At 47.8% G+C, this 22384-nt stretch overlaps 2 protein-coding genes across 5 annotated transcripts in view; both read left to right on the top strand.

Moving 5' to 3' along the window:
• LOC126519352 (transmembrane protein 248-like) overlaps positions 1 to 19014 on the top strand; it is a 41564-nt gene extending 22550 nt beyond the window's left edge. For 3 of the 4 annotated variants that reach the window (XR_008610194.2, XR_008610191.2, XM_055065492.2), the window contains 2 exons: positions 16143 to 16180; positions 18354 to 19014. Coding sequence is in view for 2 of the 4 variants with exons in the window: in XM_055065492.2 (XP_054921467.2) it covers positions 16143 to 16163 (21 nt within the window). In the remaining 2 variants the exon portion in view is untranslated. The remainder of the gene's footprint in view (positions 1 to 16142; positions 16181 to 18353) is intronic. The other variant, XM_055065493.2, reaches the window with a different exon arrangement.
• Positions 19015 to 20162: 1148 nt separating this feature from the next.
• The window catches only part of LOC126519420 (uncharacterized), a 61436-nt gene continuing 59214 nt past the window's right edge, over positions 20163 to 22384 (top strand). The window contains exons 1-2 of the mRNA XM_050168969.3: positions 20163 to 20386; positions 21907 to 22084. Of these exons, the coding sequence (XP_050024926.2) occupies positions 20320 to 20386; positions 21907 to 22084 (245 nt within the window). The 5' untranslated portion in view covers positions 20163 to 20319. The remainder of the gene's footprint in view (positions 20387 to 21906; positions 22085 to 22384) is intronic.

The raw sequence follows: 22384 nt of genomic DNA, 5'->3' as shown, positions 1-22384 counted from the left end.
ATGCAACGGACGCCGGGGCTTCGTTCAAAGCGGCGGACATTTTGGGCCGTTCGACGCCGCCGCAACGCCTCCCCGCCAAGCGTGTCCAAGCGTGTTTCAGTGCCACGTGTCTTCGTGTGTGCGTGTGTGTGTGTGTGCCCACGCTTGTCAAAGCGCGGCAGCCGGGGAGCGGAGCTTCCCAAGTGAGGAGCCAGCAGGTCTGTCCGTCGGCGGGTTGGCGATGCGTCACTACACTCGGTTCAGCATGTCTCTCGGCTCGACCGTGCGCGCCGTCGTGGGCTCATGCTCCGCCGTGTCGTGGGCTCATCCCGTGACCTTCCTTCTGGCCCGCGACGCCGAGAGTATAAGAGCAGCTGCCCCCGGACGCCAGGAGAGAGGCTCCGATTTGTACTGTTGAGTTACGTGCTCTCCCGTCTCTCCACTTCGGTCGACCTGACCGGCCGCTCTTTTGCTATGTTAGAATAAACAAGTTGTTCTGTTACCAGTCTACTCTTGCTTTGCCGGGACCTTCGGATGCTTCCAGTGCCCCAGGCCGCCAGGCCAACGCTACCCTTGGGGCTTGCGACCCATTTGCAATAACGGGCGTCAGCACCGAGTCCCCAACACCCTACTAGCCTGCTTCACGATGAGTGTCTTGGTTGCGCTGACGAAATCGAACCACACTTCCTTTACGATGTGCCTGACGACCCGGCTTCTCCTCCGGTTGACACTCTGGCCCTTCAAGTTTCTTCTCCCGCGCCGCCGTGTGACCCAACATTTTCCCAGTATATTGATCCCAACCTCACTCCAGCATAGCACGCCCAGATCGTCGATCTCCTAGACCACTTTTGCACGTCATTCGACCTACAACAATCTCGCTTAGGTCGTACTTCCACTGTTGTCCATCACATTGACACTGGCAACCATGCGCCTTTACGCCACAGGCCGTATCATGTATCCGCCACGGAGCATAGCGTCATCGCTGAGCAAGTTGGAGACATACTCCAACGCGGTGTCATACAACCTTCGCACAGTCCCTGGGCTTCTCCTGTAATGCTGTGCAAAAAGAAAGATGGCACAACCCGCTTTTGTGTGGACTACCGGCGACTAAATAAGATCACCCTCAAGGACGTTTATCCGCTACGCCGTATTGACAACACGCTAGACTGCCTCCAAGGCGCCGAATTCTTGTCATCTTTAGACCTATGATCCGGGTACTGGCAAGTGTCAGTGGCTGAGTCAGACCGTCCAAAAACTGCCTTCATCACTCCTGACGGTTTATTTGAATTCACCGTGATGCCATTTGGCCTGTGTAACGCGCCTGCCACATTTGAAAGAATGATGGACAACATCTAGCATGGCCTCAAATGGCAGATATGCCTGTGTTATCTGGACGACATCATTATCTCTTCACCGGACTTTCCTTCCCACTTACTTCAACTTGAACGCGTCCTCAAGTGCATCGCCGATGCTGGCCTCCAGCTTAACTTGAAGAAGTGTTGCTTCACTGCCCGGCAGCTGGTCATCCTCAGCCATGTCGTGTCGAAAGAAGGTGTACTCCCTGATCCGGCGGAACTAAAAGCTGTTGCCCAGTTTCCGCAACCAACAACCTTGAAATAACTGCACAGCTTCATTGGGTTAGCATCATACTTTCGTTTTTTCATCCGCAATTTTGCCACCATAATAGCACCTTTAACGCAGCTTCTTCGTGGTGGTCACAACCTTTCGACCTGGTCACCGGATCGCGATGCCGCATTCACAAAGCTGCGTCGTCTCTTGACGTCACCACCAATCCTGCGCCATTTCGACCCAAGCGCGCCAACTGTAATACACACGGATGCCAGTGGCATTGGCCTTGGGGCCGTTCTCGCTCAGAGAAAGGCTGGCTTCGATGAGTACGTCGTTGCCTTCGCCAGTCGTGTACTCACTAAACCTGAATCGAACTATTCTGTCACAGAAAAAGGAATGCCTGGCTATAATTTGAGCCATAACCAAATTCCGTCCGTATCTTTATGGCCGCCCATTTGACGTGATAACTGATCACCATTCGCTGTGCTGGCTGTCGTCCTTAAAAGAACCATCCGGTCGTCTTGCTCGATGGGCCCTTCGACTGCATAAATATGACATTCGCGTGCTGTACCGTTCTGGCCGAAAACACTCGGATGCGGATGCCTTGTCTCGTTCGCCACTAACCGACTAGGCTAGCTCCCCGAAGGCCTCATTGTCCGAGTCTTCCCTTGCTGCCATGGACATTCTTCTGGAGCAGAAGAAAGACCCATGGATTGTGTCCATGCTGCGTTTCTTGTCCAGCCCATCGACACCCACTACCAATCGCGCATTACGTCGCCAAGCACATCACTTCTCCATTCGCAACGGGCTCTTGTACCGTCGTAACTACCTCCTGGACGGCCGCAAATGGTTGCTTGTCATCCCGCGGCACCTGCGTTTGGATATTTGTGCAGCGTTCCACGACGATCCCCAGTGCATGCATGCAGGGGTACTGAAAGCATACGCGAGTCTACGCCTTCGTTACTACTGGCGGGGGATGTATCGATTCATCCGTCATTATGTCCGCTCCTGTCTCGTTTGCCAACACCGTAAGGATTTCCCTCGACGTTCAACCGCACTATTGCAGCCTTTGCCTTGCCCAGCACGTGCTTTTGAGCGAGTAGGCATCGACATTTATGGACCTCTGCCAACCACATCAGACAACAATTGCTGGGTAATCGTGGCCATCGACCATCTTGCTCGCTATGCAGAAACTTCCCCTTTGTGCAGCGCTTCTGCACGTGACGTCTGGTTTCTCCTGCGCCACATCATCCTTCGCCACGGAGCTCCCAAGGAATTACTCAGTGACAGAGGCCGCGGCTTCCTCTCCGACGTCATCGAGGCTCTCCTCAAAGAATGCCGCAACATTCATCGAACCACTACTGCGTATCATCCGGAGACTAATGGCATGACCGAGCGCTTTAATTGCACTCTTGGTGACATGCTGGCCATGCACGTTGCATCCGAGCAAACCAAATGGGACCATGTTCTACCTTTTCTGACCTACGTTTACAACACCGCCACGCAGACTACCACAGGATTTTCGCTCTTCTTTCTCCTGTACGGACGCGAACCTTTTTCCCCAATGGATACTATCCTTCCGTACCACCCTGGCTCCATGGAAACAACTACCCTATCCGAAGCTGTTGCACACGCAGAAGAGTGTTGCAAGCTTTCCCGTATATTTACGTCAGAAGACCAGCAACGCCAGAAGCACCATCGAGAAACTTCCAATGTTCCTGTATCCTATGCTCCTGGCTCACTAGTGTGGCTTCGGGTTCCAGCCTCTACCCCTGGACTGTCACCGAAACTCGCGTCGAAGTACTAAGGCCCATACCGCGTGATCAACCAAACGTCTCCAGTCAGCTATATCGTGGATCCCCTCGAGCTACCTTTGGATCATCACCATCGAGGACGCAAAATTGTGCATGTCCAGCGTCTCAAGCCCTATTATGATCCGCTTGTGTTGTCCTACCCGTAGGTCGCCGAGACGGCTTCCTTTTTCGCGGGAGAGATAACTGTACTGTAAAATAAGGAGCAGTGGGGCTGTGGCTAAGAGAGAGACAAGGACGACGAGAGAGAAGAAACCTTATTTGGTGCTCAATCGGCGGTACTACCTCTCGCTGCTCTATCGTTCTAGTCGCGAACGCTTACTGCCCAAAGAGCTTTGTGACAATATATATATATATATATATATTGTTACGTGTGTATATTATTACGTGTTACGTTATTGTATATATATGTTACGTGTTATATTGTTACGTAATAATATATATATCATCAGCCTGTTTTATGTCCACTGCAGGACGAAGGCCTCTCCCTGCAATCTCCAATTACCCCTGTCCTGTGCCAACCGATTCCAACTAGCTCCCAGGAATTTCCTAATCTCACCGTTCCACCTGTCGTCCTCAATTGCGTTTTTGTTCTCTTGGTACCCATTCTGTAACCCTAATGGTCCAACGGTTATCTAACCTGCGCATTACATGACCTGCCCAGCTCCATTTCCTTGATGCCAATTAGAATATCGTCTATACCCGTTTGCTCTCTGATCCAAACTGCTCTCTTTCTGTCTCTTAACGTTATGCCTAGCAATCTTCGTTCTATTGCTCTTTGCGTGGTCCTTAACTTGTTCTCAAGCTTCTTTGTCAGTCTCCAAGTCTCTGCCCCATATGTCAGCACTGGTGAAATGCACTGATTGTACACCTTCCTTTTCAGTGATAATGGTAAGCTTCCAGTCAGGAGCTGGCAATGTCTGCTGTATGCGATCCAACCCATTTTTATTCTTCTGTAAATTTCCTTCTCATGATCAGGGTTCCCTGTGATTAATTGACCTAGGTAGACATACTCCTTAGAGGCCGACTGGTGACCCTAAACTTTTGTTCCTTTGCCCGGCTATTCATCATTATTTTTGTCTTCTGCATATTAATCTTCAATCCCACTCTTACACTTTCTCTGTTAAGGTCCTCAATCATTTGTTGTAACTCGTCTGCATTGTTGCTAAATAGAACAATGTCATTGGCAAACCGAATGTTGTCAAGATATTCACCGTCAATCCTTACTCGTAAGCCTTCCCAGTTTAATAGCTTGAATACTTCCAAGCACGCAGTGAATAGCATTGGAGAGATTGTGTCTCCCTGTCTGACCCCTTTCTTTATAGGTATCTTCCTGCTTTTCTTGTTGAGAATCAGGGTAGCTGTGGAATCTCTGCAGATATTTTCGAAGATATTTACGTAAGCCTCCTGTACTCCTTGATTACGTAATGCCTTTATGACTGCTTGTATCTCTACTGAATCAAATGCCTTTTCTTAATCTATGAAAGCCATATAGAGAGGCTTATTGTACTCTGTGGATTTCTCGATAACCTGATTAATGACATGGATGTGATCCATTGTAGAGTATCCCTTCCTGAAGCCAGCCTGTTCCCTTGGTTGACTAAAGTCCATCGTTGCCCTTATTCTATTGGAGATTATTTTGGTAAATATTTTATATAATACTGGGAGTAAGCTAATGGGCCTATAATTTTTCAATTCTTTAACGTCTCCCTTTTTGTAGATTAGTATAATGTTTGCATTCTTCCAGTTTTCTGGGACCCTTGCAGTCGATAGACACTTCACATAAAAAGCCGGCAGTTTTCCAAGCATTATGTCTTCTCCATCTTTGATTAAATCGACTGTTATTTCATCTTCTCCTGCCACTCTTCCTCATTTCATGTCTTGCGAGGCCTTTCTGACCTCATCACCCGTTATAGGAGGAGTTTCTTTAAATATTGTGGGGATGCGCGACTCTCACACGTGCCCCGATATGTTGTTTTCCTGCGTGGCTCCTGTATCCTGTAATCCGGCTTCGCCGCATGGCTTAGTGCCAGCGGCAGTCGGCCTGGTTGAAGAGCAGTATGAGAGATGGCACGAGTGTTGCTCTGCTAACGCCACCTAACGGCGGGGTTACTTGCGCGCAAAAAGGAGAAGGCTCTTCCTCTTTGGCTCGGGCTCGGCAAGCGGCGCGGACGTTCTGCGTGTGCACCGATTCATGCTAATGCGACGCCGTCTCGTGAAGCTACCCCGGGATGGACGAACACGATCGTTCGAACGCGCCACCGTTCGCGTGACCGTACACGCAAACGACCAGGCGTTGGTGTCCAGCATGGGGCGAACATATTCACTCGTTATCTGGTCGCAGTGAGTCGGATTTCCGCGCTTTGTCATGCGCCTTTGTGGATAGCAACTCGGCTAGCAGGTGCAATAAGTGCCCTTGTGATTGTTTGCACTACTGTGTTGTCGTTCCTTTGTCCCAAGAGCACGGGTGAGAACACCACAATGTATATATGGAAGTTGTACACCACGCAATGACAAACTCCTAGCACTCCCCCCACAAGAATGCTTTAACAATGTGGAGGGAACGCTTGGCGCGTTGAGTCGTGCGGAGGTGCTCCGTATGGGCTCCTGAGTTCTTGGTCTTTTCTGAGCGACTTTCTGTACCAGCAGACCCGGACCTGCTCCCACAAGGTCACAGAGAGTGCCTGGAACCCTGCCGCTGTTTTTCGAGGTGCAAGACCCCTTTTTACCCCTTTAGGGGCACTTTCGTTCACCCGCCGCAACTAGTCGAGCTGGGCCTACTTCAGGCCTAGCGCAATTAGGGGCGCTATCGGCGTCGCTGCCGGCCCCTCGAGCCGTCACCGACGCTGTCGCGATAGAGTACGCCGTAGACGGAGAAGAAATCTCCCCGGAGGAATATGAAGACCGAAGCCTATGGATACAGGCTGCCATCAAAGCCCATGATCGAGCTCGCCCCAAGCATGGGGATGCCAATGCCCAACAGGATGCAGCTATGACACCGACAGACGCCACCGGCAAGGCCGCCCAGACCAGTGGGGTGAACGCATCGATAAGACGCCGCCCATATAAAAAGAAGCCGCTCCCGCGTCTGCCAGAGAGCGACTACAAGATCGTACACCGGCCGAGAGGTGGACTTCGGCTCCGTGACCACACGGCCACTACACTACTGTACGCCCTGTGCCTGGACATCGGAGTGAACTTTGGGGAAATCAAGCAACACGACCAAGTAAGGATCAATCCTTTCAACAACTCCTTTACCGTGAGCACCCCTTCTATGGAACGCGCAGGGAAATACGCGGAAGTACAGCATATCAAAATCCTAGACCAAGTCTATTCGACGTGTGCATACGTAGCGGCACCGGACAACAGCATCAAGGGGATTGCGTATCACGTTCTAGAAGACCAAAGCCATGCCGAGATCATGGACGACATCGTGAAGGTCAACCCACAGCTAGAGATTGTGGACGCAAGAAGGATGGGAAAATCATCAAAAGCCCTGCTCATCACTTTCGCAAACACAAAGAGAGTCCCGGACTCCATTCGATTCGGCGGAGGAATCCACAACTGCTACCTCTTCAGACCCAAAGTGGAAGCATGCTACAACTGTAGAAGACCGGGACATCGCTCGGACGTGTGTCCGGAAGAACGAAGAAATCTCTGCTACAGGTGCGGCAATGAGCATCCAGTCCAAGACGAGCCCACGTGCACGCCGAGGTGCATCCTGTGCAAGGGGAACACTTCACGGGTTCCAACCAATGCAAGATCAGATATGAGAGACCGCCCGCCAAGGGAAACAAGAAACAAAGTGGCAAGCCTCAAGTGGAATTTCAGCGACCGGAGGGACAGGGAGCACAACCTGCGCACCCAACACAGCAGCAGCAACAGCGAGGCAGAAGCAGATCGAGAAACCGAGCCCAGGGTAACGACCGAGGAAAACGAGACCGCTCGGAGTCCTACCCGGCGCTACCGAACGCCTGGCGGGAAGGAGCACCACATCAGCTGAGCGGGACACCGCAATCCTCCCACGAGAGTAATGAAATTAAGGAACTTAAAGCAATCATACAAAAACAGGAAAGAATAATTCAGGAACTAATGAAGGCAATAACGCAACAGCAGCAAGAAAGTAAAACACATATTGCTCAACAACCCGCGATCTTAACACAGGAACCACGGAGGGCATCCCTCCCCCCGTCAAACGCATCCTCTAGGGCACCCTCACCTGCAAGAGGGCCACCGGCAAAAAAGAGGTTGATGGAAGACTCAGAGAATCACGAAAAACGGAATCACGAGGAAGTAATGAGCCTATTAACAGTGGCAACGAGATTAGATAAAATTGAGGAAAGGCAAAACAATATTGAAGCAAACATAGAAGCACGCTTCACAGCTATCAGAAACGAGACCAGGGAACAATATAAAACCTTAGCAGAACAAGTAAGAGTCCTTACAAACGCAGCAAAGGCTACAAACGAGCTAGTACAGAAACATGACAATCAACTGGTTAAGGTGATGGGCAAACTCTTTCCGGCCCCAGGACCCATGGCCTCCACCACAGCGCAATCCATCTCCCTCCCTAAAGCCAATCATGGGGAAGGGCCAGACAGAGATAAGAATATGGCAATGGAACTGTAGGAGCTTCCGCGGAAAGCGGGAGAACCTAGAGCTCCACATTCAAAACCTTGAAAAAGAAAAAATTCCCGATGTCTTAGCCCTACAAGAAACGAAGAAAAAAAGTAAAGGTTCGGGATTATAAAACATATGAAAATGGCAAGGAAGAAAAACCACTCACGGCCTTCTTGGTCCATAGAAATCTAACTGCAATAGAGCACGAAATTCAATCGAACGGTGCAGACTGCCTCCTGATAGAGGTCATACCCCTAAAAAGAAGCGAGGCCCCGCTCTTCATTCTAAACATATATAGCACCCCCAAGGCGGAATCCTCCCCCATAAAAAAAGCCATGAACGAAGCCAGAAAAATCAGTAAAACGAATCCCCTAATAGTAGCCGGAGATATGAACGCACAACACATGGCATGGGGTTACAGAACAAATTTAAAGAAGGGTACTAGCCTCTGGCAATATGTTCAGGACGAAGGATACACGCTCCTGACAGATCCGCTGGTGCCAACTAGGATAGGGAACAGTGTGCAAGCTAACACATGCCCTGACCTGACCCTATGCAAAAACATAGTAGATGCACAATGGCGCAACACGAACGAAAACCTAGGGAGCGACCATTACATTATAGAGACCACTAAACCCAGCAGTACGCTCAAGAAGGAAAGAAGAAGGGTGACACGAGTGGTAGACAGGGATAAATTCAGAGAAAGGAGACAGGGTAACGCAGATGGCAAGAAGATTGAAAACCTAAATGAATGGATTCACAAACTATTGAAAGACGCAGAGCACACCACTAAGACGATAGAGATAGCAGCCGAAAACAAAGCCGCTGATAGCAGATTATTACACATGTGGCAGGCACATAATAGCTTACAGAAAAGATGGTTGAAACAAAAACACAACAGAAAACTTAGAATTAGAATAGCCAAACTAGAAAGAGAAATCGAAAATCATCCTCAAAACTTAATTAAACAACAATGGGGACAAACATGTGATCAAATGAGCGGAAAATTGGGGCTCAAAGACACATGGCACCTTCTGAGACATCTTTTAGACCCAGAAAACAGCAGAGCCGCTCACCAGAAGGATGTAGCACGCATAATTCATGCAAGCCCACTTAATGACGAAGAAATGATAACGGAATTACAAAACCGATACCTATGCACAACGAAAAACCTGACGCTTCCCAACTACAACGGCAACCCCAACCCTGAACTTGACGAAAACATAACGGTAGCAGAGGGAAAGGCGGCCATGCAGAAACTTAGAACATCCTCCGCTCCAGGAGCGGATGGGGTGACGAACAAAATACTAAGAAATCTAGACGAGGACTCTATTCAAGGGATCACGGAGTACTTTAACAAGTGCTGGAAGTATGGGTGGCTACCAGAGACGTGGAAACACGCCAAGGTAACTCTCATACCCAAGCCAGGCAAGAAACTCGAAATAAGCAACCTCAGACCCATATCCCTAGCATCATGCTTAGGGAAGCTATTGGAACACGTGGCGTTATCTAGATTACAAGACCACATGGACAAGCACAATCTCTTTCCGCACACGATGATAGGCTTCCGGCCCAACCTGTCTACGCAAGATATAATGCTCAGGCTTTCGGAAGAGGTAATAAACACACCGAATAACACCAACACTAAAGCAATAATGGCACTGGACCTCACCAAAGCCTTTGATAATGTCACCCACAATGCCATCATGAATGCCCGCTCCGACTTAAACGTGGGGGAGAGAATATACTCATACATCAAGGCTTTTCTAACTGACAGAACGGCTCAAATAACATTCGGAAGCATCAAGTCGGATACACTACAATTAGGAAGCAAAGGCACACTGCAGGGGTCAGTGCTGTCACCCTTTCTGTTCAACATAACCCTCATACCCATGGCTAAGCTTCTTGCCGCCATACCAAACTTATCGTCGGCACTCTACACAGACGACATCACCCTCTGGACAGTCAGGGGAAGCGAAGGTGATATTGAGAGCACGCTACAGACGGGAGCGAATATAGTGACCGGATGCGCCAGGAGAGTCGGGCTAACGTGCTCGCCACAAAAATCCGAACTCCTAGTTATCAGACACAGACCTAAGAAAAACGATCCCCCGGCACAATTGGATGTTAGGGTTGATGGTACAAAAGTTCCAAAAGTACAAACCTTGAGAATTCTGGGAATGCACATTCAAAGCAACGGGAAAAACACAACTACACTAAACAATCTAGTCGCATGCGTTGGACAAACCAACAGGCTCATAAGACGAATAGCTAACAAACACCAGGGAATGAAAGAAACAGATTTGAGGAGGCTAGTGCAGGCTTTCGTGCTCAGCCGTATAGTATATTCTCTCCCCTATCTCAAACTTCAGGCAGCGGAAAAGAACAAGGTTGAATGCCTCATAAGACAATCGTACAAGGCAGCCCTTCATCTCCCTAAGTATACATCAACAGAAAGGCTACTAATGTTAGGCATACACAACACGCTTCCAGAGCTAGTCGAGGCCCACAGAATCGCACAGCACGACAGGCTAACAAAAACACCCACGGGAAGACACATTCTAAGGACCTTGGATATCAGGCAAGAATGCATAGGGACGGATGCCGTGCAAATGCCTAGAGACATACACAAGTATCTGAGAATAGATCCAATCCCGAAAAACATGCATCCTGAACACCACGAAGAAAGGAGGAAGGCGAGAGCAAAGCCCTTCACAGGCAATATTCAAGCCATAAGGAGGCAGTCTGTACAGACGTTGCAGAGCTCTGTGATCACGATGCCTTTTCGATAGGCGTCGTGGGCATGGACCTAAAACCAATCTTAGCCGCCTCTGTGCGGAGCAAAAAGGCACACGAGGCGGAGGAAGCGGCCATCGCCCTAGCCATTATAAGCACTAAAGCAAACACGATTTTTAGCGACTCGAAGACAGCCGTTCGAAACTTTGCAAAAGGGAGGGTCCACAAACCCGCCAAACAAATCCTAAAACCGCAAAATTTCAACGCCAGACCCATTAGAATCATATGGGTTCCGGCCCACGCGTCGCATCCTGGGAACGAGGCGGCCCACAACTTAGCCCGAGGTTTAGTCAACCGGGCAGTGGGTGAGCCGGTCCTGAGGTCGGCCAGAGAGACCTTGACCACCTACCACGAGATCACATTATACTACAGAAACAACAGAAGGACGCTCCCGCCGCCGGACAAAAGCCTTAATAAACATCAACAAGTGGCCTGGCGGAAGCTACAAACTAACACCTTCCCCAACCCCTATATATACTCCAAGGCCTACCCAGGAGTCTACACCCCCGAATGTAAGCTCTGCGGGGTCACAAAGGCAGATTTAAAACACATTTTATTCGATTGCGACAATCTAAAACCGAAAAGAGAATGGCATCTCTCTAACGAGCAAGAGTGGGAGGATGCGGTGTCCAGCTCGGACCCAGCGGTTCAACTGCAGGCCGTCAGCTGGGCTTTGGAAGTCGCCGACAGACAGGGCCTCACTACCATAACAGGTGGCACTAGAGGAACTGATCGGACGGCCACCTCACGCACCCTGGAAGCCCACTAAAGTTGACCAAATCTTTTCTGTTGACGAAATAAAGTTGTTACCACCACCACCACCAACAATGTGAATGCATGTTTTGCAGCCACTTCACATCAAATTATGCTATCATCTTTATGCTATTTTTAAAAATGTTAATAAAAAAAAAGAAAATTCTGTTTACGAATTGATGCATTTAATAATGTATGTCGATGACTTAGCTGGTACGTGACTTGGAAAAATGAACAGCGCTGATAACGGGGCTATACAAAAACAAGACAGCACACTATCGTGTGTCTTTTCATTTGCAGCTCAGACTTCTTGTAGCCCAGGTAACACTGGAGATCACCGTTTCTTTCCAGCCAGACCATCTAGCACGTGGTATGGCCACGGCTACATATGGGGGAGGGTGGGCACTATTTTGCAAGTTTTCTATCACGTAATCTCGCTTTTGGCGTTGTGGGCATGCGATATTATTCTAGGTTTAAAAATGAAGGAATGAAGCCTTGCACTAGAATTTCGATAGTATCATATGATGCAAGTTTCGTTCACTTTTGATGACCTACTGTCCGACTTGTTTGAAGAGATGTTTGGAAGTAACTTGCGATCATAGTATTGTAGTCATCACCCGATGCATATTGTTATTTGATCACACTCGGGAACTGATGAGGCAAACAGTCCGAAGCAGGGCTACTTCTCGTTTAGAAGCCCTTGTGAAAATTACGGCATCCGTTGTTCGCAGTAAAATAAGGGCTAGTAGCTCTGAGATATTTGAAAGCGTTGTGTCTCCTGACACCCGTCTATTATGAAAATTACCGGGATGTTTAGTTAGGATAGGCTCTCCACAGCAAGCCGCACATGTTACAACGTGGTAGGTGAGCCTCAGCTAGGCGACTGGCCATGGCCGTCTGCTGCTGAACGATCGGGCATTGATGAGACGCTCTTCATATGTCCATAATTATCCGCCAACTTCATTCTTGACACCTTTTATGCACGTCCTCCCACTCCTTGTATTCATTACACCACTCCCCTCCTTGACATTCTTTTCCATAAGATACTGTCACACTCTTTAATATTGTGGGGATGCGTGACTCTCACGCCTCCCCTGAGATCTAGTTTTCCCGCAAAGCTCGTCTCCTGCAGGGCGGCTTCGCCCGCCGCGTGGCCTGGCGCCCGCGGCGGTTGGAGTGGTTGAAGCGCAGTGCGAGAGATGGTGCTAGTGTTGCGCTGCGGCGGGGTTACTTAGGCGCGGGAATAAAAGGCTCTGGGCGGACTGGCGCACGCGCCGGACGTTCCGCGCGCGCGCGCCAATCCATGCTTCTGCGAGACCGTCTCGCGTGGCCGCCTTGGAACGTGCCACCATTCGCGTGACCGTACACGCGAACGACCAGGCGTTGGGATCCGGCATGGGGCGAACATATTCGCTCGTTTTCCGGTCGCGGTAAGTCGGACTTCCTAGATTTGTCGCGTGCCCATCGGCATGTTTTGTGGATAGCAACTCGGCTAGCAGGCATTGATCTATGAAAGGTGCAATAAATGCCCCTGGTGACTGTTTGCACTACTGTGTTGTCGTTCCTTTGTTCCAAGAGTACGGAGGAGAACGCCATATCTCCCACAATATTCACCGGTTTGTTGAACAGCGCAGCAGCCACTAACATTCCTATGTTTCTGTTTCTGCATGGACTTTGAGGCCATTCTCCTACCTGCCCTCCCATCTGTTTGTTGTGGTGGTTTCTTAGCTTCCCTGGCCTAGCACCCCCGTCCTTGATATATTTTGCCATGCGCAAATCGGCATTCTTCTAAAGCAAAGCTTTTTCTTCTTTCTCGAATGTTTTCCTGCGTCGGGAGTGGTGCAGTGCATGTATATACATAGAAGGAGCGTGGCAGATAGGAAATAAGACACCCGAAACTCGTTTGGACCTGTACATAGCGTTGAATGTGTGCAATGCCCTCTGGAGCTCCCCGAACATTGATTGCCACATTAGCCTCTTGACAGCTGTAATTATCTGTAACCCCCACAAAACTGCTGCAGAAATTGCAGCACTTATCTCTTTACAATACCCAAGCCCAGAAGGGCGCTAGATATAATGGGGGGCAGAGAATGGGTAGAACCAACGTAGCCTTGCCACTCTTCGCTCGCAGTTTTTGTACAGGGGGGGGGGGGGGGGGGGGATAGGAAGAAGGTGATGTGAAAAGGTAAGGAAACACTACTACTATAGACATCACAGCGGTCGTGGGGAAACTGGATAAGCTTTTCTAGGCACGGTGACATGACAACCCCCTCCTCCCCCTTCTGACTGCCACAAGCCCTCGCCTTGCTTTCACATTCAAGCTTTCCCTTCATACATGTCACCCTTTCCGAGCCCATCTCCTGAAACTTTCTGTTCCATGGGAAAGGGGGAGGGAAGGTTTCATCAGAAAATTTTGGGGGCGGTTTCGACCCCCTCTCCCCTGGATACGCCAGTGATAACAGCTGTCACTGTAATATGACTAGCATTAATGGTATAGTGGCTTGCTTAGCAAAGCTGCACTGCAGTGCAGAACATTATGAACTGAACTTGAATCAAATTTTTTCATCGAATGCACAAACCCAATTTCAGGCAGAAGTGAATGGTTCAAATACCAAAATTTATGGTTCTCGTATACATGGCAGATCTATTATAGGTAGATTGTGTCTGTCTCTTTTAGCTTTTAGTTGGAGAAGTGCAGCTATTGCAGCCGGTGCTCGGGATTTTAAGGGTGCGCGAATTTTGATTTTCAACACTGAATTGAACAATGATGGCCTCAGATCGAGTGAAAGTGAAATAACTTTTCAGTCCACTTTTCAGTCGTACATGAATCTTTACAAATTCCTTCAAAACTTCAAAATTGCAAATCTACCTGCAAATTTATTCAGACTAACTAAATCTAGTGAAATATTTTATACTATATTTGTAATTTTCATCTATTTGTGCCATATGTTGGATGTTTTTCATTCACATGTTAAATTTCTGCCTCAATAATGGTCTGTCTGTGAGATCGGATGTTATACAAATTTCTTGCACTATGATATCTTCAAGGCATTTGTCACTGTAAGATCTTAAAGGAGCCCTGAACCACTTTTTATCGAAGTCAAAAAATGCATTTGAAGTTAGAATATTTCAAAAATACTTTGCCTCAAGAAGTTCTTCAATGTTTTCAGCAGAAGCGGAGTTATTGGCAATCAGACATAACATTCACGGTGCTTCCACTTCCTTTTCAATGGTTCGCACTGTGAAGGCTATGGTGGAGCAGGGTGTGCCCACAGCACTGCACCTACTGGACTTCACTATGGCACACAGTTCAAAGTAAATTTTTGGATGTTCACGTAGATGCCATTATATCAGATTTTGGCGCCTACGACACGCCAAACACAGTTGTCCTCAGTGAGCCACAGTGCACTCAGCTAGTGAACTTGTCACGACACCTCGCGGTGGCCACAGTATCTACTCTACGTAGCAGACCGCAACTACATGTAACTGCAGCGTTTGCTTTGTGCACAACAGGGCTAAGTACGGACTTGCACTCATATGCTCCAGTCTGGCTCTGCTACGTGGTGTGGACAGGCTTTGTCCTGCACCAGCTTGACTGACGGATAGTAGCCACATACAACTTGCACATTTTGAAGCGCTATCAACAGCTCGATCATTATGAAGCAAAGTCCGCCAAGGCGTCTAACCAGGAGTGGCCAGGAGCGAGCATGCTGGCAAGCGTGCATGTGGTCAGACCTTAAGGTTTGCATGGTTTGAAGCTAGTTTAGTGTTCAAAACTAGTCAAAATCGGTGAGGCCCGATGGCTATGACACCGATAAGCAAGGTGGCCAAGGTATAATTTCTATGCGGGTGGCCGCTGCGTAGCGCGAGGAGACGATAGTCGACTTACTCCAGAAGTATGTAGTTATTATCAAAATTCGAAAGCAGATTTGTGCTTACTTCAGCCTGTTTATTAAACTGCATCAATAAATGCATGCAGTAACAGTAGGAAGAAGTGCACTGATGTAAACATTCTTCTCAATTGATGTAAGCTATTGGCCAATAGCAGCTGCGTATGGGAATCTGCTGTATTACGAAGTAAAGCGTCCAGAAAAGAGTGAGGAGCAGACTTCTGTTGAAAATAGAGCATTTGAGAGAAGGGTGACTTAGCACTCCACTTTCAAGATCCATACACCGTGCACGACTGCAACATATGGCTGAGATGTTCTGAGATTCACGTACTATGTTCTTTCACCACGCCCGGGGGTGTTGGTTCAGGGGCCCTTTAAATGTACATGAAAACATTAGAGTTTTATGAATCATCGGTGCACTGCATAGACTCCACTCTATAAAATAAATTAATTACGCATTTTCAAAGTAGCCTTAAGAGCTTGGTTCTTGTGCTATGTCTAAATTCCAGTGATACTCTGTCTTTTGCAATCTCACTAAGATCACAGCACCTCTACACAATCTACATAACATCTAACTATCAATCAAAATGAAGACAGCTAATCAGCTTTGAAAAAAAAAACTGTTAGTCCCTTGCTTTGTTTAAAGTTTCTTATAGAAGCAACAATTTTTGTGTCTGCTGTGCTGTCTGATTAGTGTTTACTGTCTGAACATTTCTCTTTTCAGCAAAAGGTTCTTCACTTTTAGGTACCTATCCAAGACATGTTAGTACACTTCTCTTTTTGTAAGAGCAGATAATGCATGCCATGTGTAAGGGTTCATACTTTCATACATTTTTTAACTCCTGATAAATTTCATTAAAAAATGTAACAATGCTGTGTTTATATCATGCTAAAACACCTTTGCCTTCGAGTGTTCAAAACATCTCAAATGTTAAAAGTTTATGATGAATTGATGAAGCATCACAAAACTATATTTCCAGTCACTTTTCCTGGTCTTATGTAAAACAATGCACATATGATGGTCTGCAGTTAAATTCAACACATCTGCAGCAGAGAACATAAGTGTTTATTGCTTTAAGTTGTAGAAATGTTATGTGCAACCTAAATTTTGGTTTCAAGAATCTTGCTTGAAAATGCATCATGTGCACCTGCCCATCATCATGTGCAACTGCCAAAAATCTAAAAAACTTTATGGCCTTAGTGTGAGGACTAATTAGAGTACTTTTTAATTCCATGTTGCATCCATAGACTGTAAATTGTTTCAGCTTTTAGTGGCAAATATTCTACAGATCACTGAATAACTGCTGTGGTGGGGGTCGTATAATGCATGATCTAAAAAAAAAAAAAAGATTTTTATTAAAAAAAAAGAAAACAATTCTCATCTCTGGCAGTGTGATGTTCCAGCAGGTAGAGATGCAAACACTTAGAAAAAATAAATGTACAGGACCACGTTGGATTTGCTGGACTACCTGCTGGAACCATTGCACTGTCATTGTTCTCCAACTAGACCAGAAAACCACCTTACTCCTCTTTGGGCGGGGTTCATACTCGGCTTCGTTTGTGAGCACAGGCATTCTAACCATTACACCATGGCAACTCTGTTGAAGCGACAGAAAGATGGGAGCATGTTATGCAGCTCGACGCATGTGTAGCAAGGCTTATAAATCACCATTTCCACATGCTTTGCAGATGACTGTAGCTTCACTAAAAAACACTCGAGCATATGTGAAGATACTTCCCCTAATGTGCATGCTTTGGAGAGAATGAGAATCTGTAGCTTCAAGCATCAGTATGCTTAGTGTGACAAGATAGAAGACTGCTTGGAGCATGCAGACAGGTTCTTGGTGTGGCGATTGACAATCCTGAACTATCCTGAAGTGAATATCAGTGAATAAGCAGCCTCTACTCTTTTTAATATGGTGTCGGCATGTTGTAAGTGACATTAACATGTTGGCGGTGTGCTTGTGTACATGCATTTGAAAGAGGAAGCATGGGTTCCCCTTGACTGTTGCCATTACATCTAATTTGCTCTCAAAAAAAAATTTAATAGCTTTTGCAGTTTTCATATTCCAAATTTTTTTATAGGCAGGTGTACTTTTAATTTGTACCGTTAAGTGATTTTTATTGAAAAGTGAACATTTACATGGTGCCTTCAAAGAGCACGAGAATGTACATACACTAGTGACTGTGCTCATTGCATGGCGTTAATGTGAGTGATGCGATATTAAACCATAACGTAGTCATGCCTAACGCTAACAGTGAGACACGGAGGCTAAAAACTGACTGGTAGATATTTTCATATATCAGATTATCAGTCTTGCATTATCAACCAAGCAAGTTTATCAGCTCCAATAACTCGGTGAGATCATCTGTTAGTGCTTTTCTTTTGTATCTGTACTTTGTTGGTGTTGCTCTCCATTTATTTTTTATGCTTAGGTGGAGGAAATCTGTGAATAAATATAATTAGGACTCTTGCACAGTTTTGGGCTCTTTAATTGGAAGAATTGTTCACAGCTAGGTGAGTATTTAGTATGTGATGGAAATGCAGCAAGGACACGCGTGCAGATAGGATAGGTGTTTATTTGCAACTCATATAATTTTAAATATTGCACCTAAGAGATCATATGTGCCAACAGCAGAAAGACGAGGGAAATTGACTTTTTGAATGACTGTATTACTGGAGCACTAACAAGAAACCACGACCATAGAGATATGAATTTGTCTGCGATTTCTAGCTGCTCTGCTCAGTGCATGCCATTACAGCTAATATTCTGACAGCAGAAGCGTCTGCCATGTGTGTTCCTGTTTGAATGAGCAGGATAACTTAATCCCATTGGCTACAACATGGCAAAATTCTCATAATAACAGCCCATTGTGTTGATGTAGGTAGTGCCTATATGAAAACTAAAATGGTGTGTATGCTGCTTGCCTGCAGGTTGTACATCCTTGACACACGCTTCACCTACCAAGACACAACTTGCAACATTCCAAGGAGCAATGGAGCACTACAGCTACTGAAAGATTATCGAGTGCTGCACCGGTGAAAGCTGCACACCTCGCCATGCACCAAGTTGGCTTGTCTGCCAACGGTAGCATCGCAGAACTGTGGATATCATTGCTTTGAGGCATCATCTTTACTGAAACTATGTAATCATCACATGGGGTTGCTGCACACAAATGCAATTTTGGGCATATTGCTGAGCTGGTCATTTTATTTGTGAATAAAGAAAGCAAGAAGCTAGCCCAGCACATAAATTTTCGTATGCCGACAAAATGGTGCTGTGTTAAAGTTGTGTGCTACTTGCATGGTGCTGAGGACACTTTGGACTCCTGTGGATGGTTGCAGACATTGTTTTCTCAGTCATCATGAGGAAATGTGGCATGCTTGATTGGCATGCCCTTGGAGAGATACTGTGTAACATGATTGACAGGAAACGCTTCATCAGCCTGGCTCTGCACTGCACCGGTTTCCAAAATCTAAGAAAAATAAATCCTGTAAATAACTTCATAAATCGTTGCTTTTTCTGGTCTGTATGTTGTCAAATGTTTGTTCATGCGCCCGAAAAAAAAACAAAATAAAACCAGTAGTACTGTTGCCCGAGTCCTTGTTTGGCGAATAAAGCGCTGCTATATGGCTTGCAATGTAGCGAGAGAAAAATGAATAAATTGCGCGGCTGACGTAACAGGTATTACGGGTTGTGCAACCGCAAAAGCAGTAGACTGATTTACAGGCAGCAAAAATAATAAAAAAGGCGTGCTACGTTGGCCTCCGTCACAAAAAATATCCGGCATGACTCCATCCGGACGATACGAATTGCCACGACATCGAACATCTAGCCCTAAGGAACTGAGGACGCCCCTATTTTATCGCAAAGCTTTTGCACGACGAGCACTAAACAGGGAAACAAATCGGATGCATGAGCTTACACAAGTGGCCACATAAAGTGCTAACGCGCGAACTTGGACGTGTTCTCTATCCGGTCCTGAATCTAATTACAGCTGCAGCCTGCGTGTCATATCCCAAGCGCAACTTTCCGGTTAGGGTTCATGACCCCATTTAAGGCGAGCTTTTCACGCCGTGGACTCACTCCTACGCTCGTATGGCCTTACACGCTCCATTCGCCCTTATCCGCGGGTACACTGAATTTGTTTGATAGCCGAAAAACCGATTACTGACGGGCCGACAGGAGAAATAATTTCTGTTGAGTAAAGGTCGGCCAGTTGTCATGCTCGTACCGCGGAAAAAACATCCACAACAACACGTGATTTTGTAGCTCCACCCACTAGCTATGTTTTCTCGGTACACGATTGGTCAACACGTGACGTATCAAATGTTTCATTTCAAGTGTCCTAATACCTATATCTAAAGGGCATTCACACTTTGGCTGAATATGGGGCAGTAAAATTATATGCATGTTATTTTTCACGTGAATTGTGCAATGTATTTCTTTTCGTGTGCGCAAAAAAGTTATGTAGACACTTTGCAGCTTTTAAACGCAGAAGTCAGAGATAAATCGTAAATTAGACATCCTTAGAACCTTAGTCTATAAATTCTCTTTTTTAACTCGCCATTCTTCTCTAAAAACATTGCAGACCATATAAGTCTACCAGAAACTAGCAAACAATGCGTTTATTGTTTCACACGCGCAAAACAATACATATTTGCAACTCGTGAACTGCGATCGCGACATAAGGCCGCGCTCGAGTGGCACGTCAATCACAGTTACCACGTGGTGCGTCGGCATACTACAGGAGTGTTCTGCGAGTGTTTTGATGAGCTCCCGCCATCTTGGGAGGAAAGTGTTCTACTTTGGTGCAGAAAAAAGACGTGTAGCTCGCCAAATCCACCTCCGAGATTGTCGCCAAAGGTGTGCGGGATTCATCGGGAACTGCTCTACGACATGAGTTTAGATACCCTGCTTGAAGCCGCCAAATACATCGAATATAGATCAGAAGCAAAAGCACGTGGTAAGGATATTTCGTTCCGGATTACCATCGGTAGCCTCGGATGTGTGCCTCGATGATCGCGAACGGGTGCCCCTCCGGTGTTTCTCGTTCCGTGGGCGATCGCGCTGGACCCTGGCCTCGAATCAGGCACCGGGTGTGTCCGCGATCGGGCCAGGAAGCGAGCGGATGGGAGCTCGTCTGCGAACAATGTCGCTCCTTGTCTGCTGTCGCGGCGTCGATCTAATACGCGGTCGGCCGAATAAGGGTCGCATCGGGTACGCATGTGTCAGTGGACTCGAAAACAACGTCCTCTAAACTTTCGCGGTCGTATCGGCTTTGCTCGGACCCGCTCGGGCTTTCGTAGGCTGCGAAAACAGCAGCCGTGTGCAGGGCGAAGGTTGAAGATGGCTTCGGCGCACTTTAATGTAAATAACCGGATGAGAGAGCCGTCAGTGACTATTGGGTGGGGTGGTGTTTGCTGCTCGGCGCCGTCGTCAAATGCCTCGGCTGTATCAGGACAGCCTCGCAGATGCTCTCGTGTGTGCTACGAGCCAGTTACCGTGGTAATTGTCGCTGTGCCTTTTTCTGTTTGCTGCTCTTATGTGTATATTCTTTTATTTGTGGCCCTACGTGTGCGCTGCAGCGCGGTGCGGTTTGTAACCGCTCGAGCACAACGCGTATACGCCTGGCGGCCCCGGGCTACGGCTTTTGTCTTATTCTAGATTTAACGTTTTCGTTCTGCTGCCCGTTAGCACACCCGATGACGCAGAAGCATCATTCCTGCGTCCAGTGCAGTAGTAATAAAAAAAAATGTTGCGAAAATGTGGAGCGTTTGCGAGCCCGCCTGCGCAGGCCGTTGCTACTAGTTGTGCGCTGCCTATCGCGTATCTTTTGCAGTGCATTGCCTCAATCGTCATCTCTGGCATACGCGTGGTCTACGTGCGTGCTTTAGGAGGGCACCTCCCCCTCTCGCGAGCGTGACGCATTGAGAGGTCCACCTGACACTCCTCATTGGGCTACAGCGACCGCCGTGGCCGCTGTTTTTGTTTCCTCCCTCCCCGCGCGAGCGTTGACGGGCGTCGTGCGCGTGTGCCATGCGCGGCGCACATGCGTGAGAAGAACGCATGCGGCCCCTCCGGTTGGGCGTGCGTGTGTGACGGGGTGCCCTCCCTCTCATCCTCCGCTCCTCCTCCCCATCAGAGAAAGAGAGAGAGAAAAAAAAAACCGCGTGGGATGTCTAAAAAATCTGCGCACATGGGTTTCATGAACGGGCAGCGATAATTCCGTTGTGTCGGGGTAGCTGCACTGTAGCGCTTTGTGCACGTAGTTGTCGACTATCGGTCCAAACGCTAGCGCGAATGCGCGGTGCGGTTGCCGCTCATTCGGCCACGTAGCGCTCTGTGAGCCGCCGGCCCCACGCGCGTGTTCTGTTGTTAAACACGCTGTTCGGCCTCCTCTCCCGCTGCTCCTGACTCGCGCCTTGTCTCTCTCCCGCACCCTCCTCTGTCCTGTGTGCCGGCCACCGTGCGGGGAATTCCCAGGCGAGATCCCGCAGGATTACCAGACGTTCGCTCTGCAGAGCAAAGCCATCGCAGCGGCGGACGAGTTTCGGATCCAGGCGAGGCAGCAGCTGCACAACGCATCTCGGTGTGACAATTCTTCGGACTCCTACTCGTCGAATCACTGCGACGATGGCCGAGAGAAGAGGCGGTCGGGCGGGTGCGTAAACCGTCCGCCTCCTCCTCTTTTGTTTCAGTTTTAATAAAACGCGAAGCTCCTTACTAGGTTGGACTGCGATGCAAGTGAAATTTTATTCCGCGCGCCTGGAACTGCCATTATACGCATGTTCCCGGAAAAAGTGGCCATAGACTTAGCAGAAGAAAATAAAGATAGTTTGATGTATTGTAAGCTCTCTCGTGATTATTATTGGCGGCGCATGAAGTAAAACGTGCTCTTGAGAAGCCTCAAATGGCTGGGGCCATGAGAATAAGGGGAACCCAGGATCTCGAGTTTTAGCGC

This window comes from Dermacentor andersoni, chromosome 3, assembly GCF_023375885.2.
Source record: "Dermacentor andersoni chromosome 3, qqDerAnde1_hic_scaffold, whole genome shotgun sequence".
NCBI lineage: Eukaryota > Metazoa > Arthropoda > Arachnida > Ixodida > Ixodidae > Dermacentor > Dermacentor andersoni.
The sequence above is the reverse complement of the archived record's forward strand: the minus strand, read 5'-3'. Positions and strand labels throughout refer to the sequence as shown.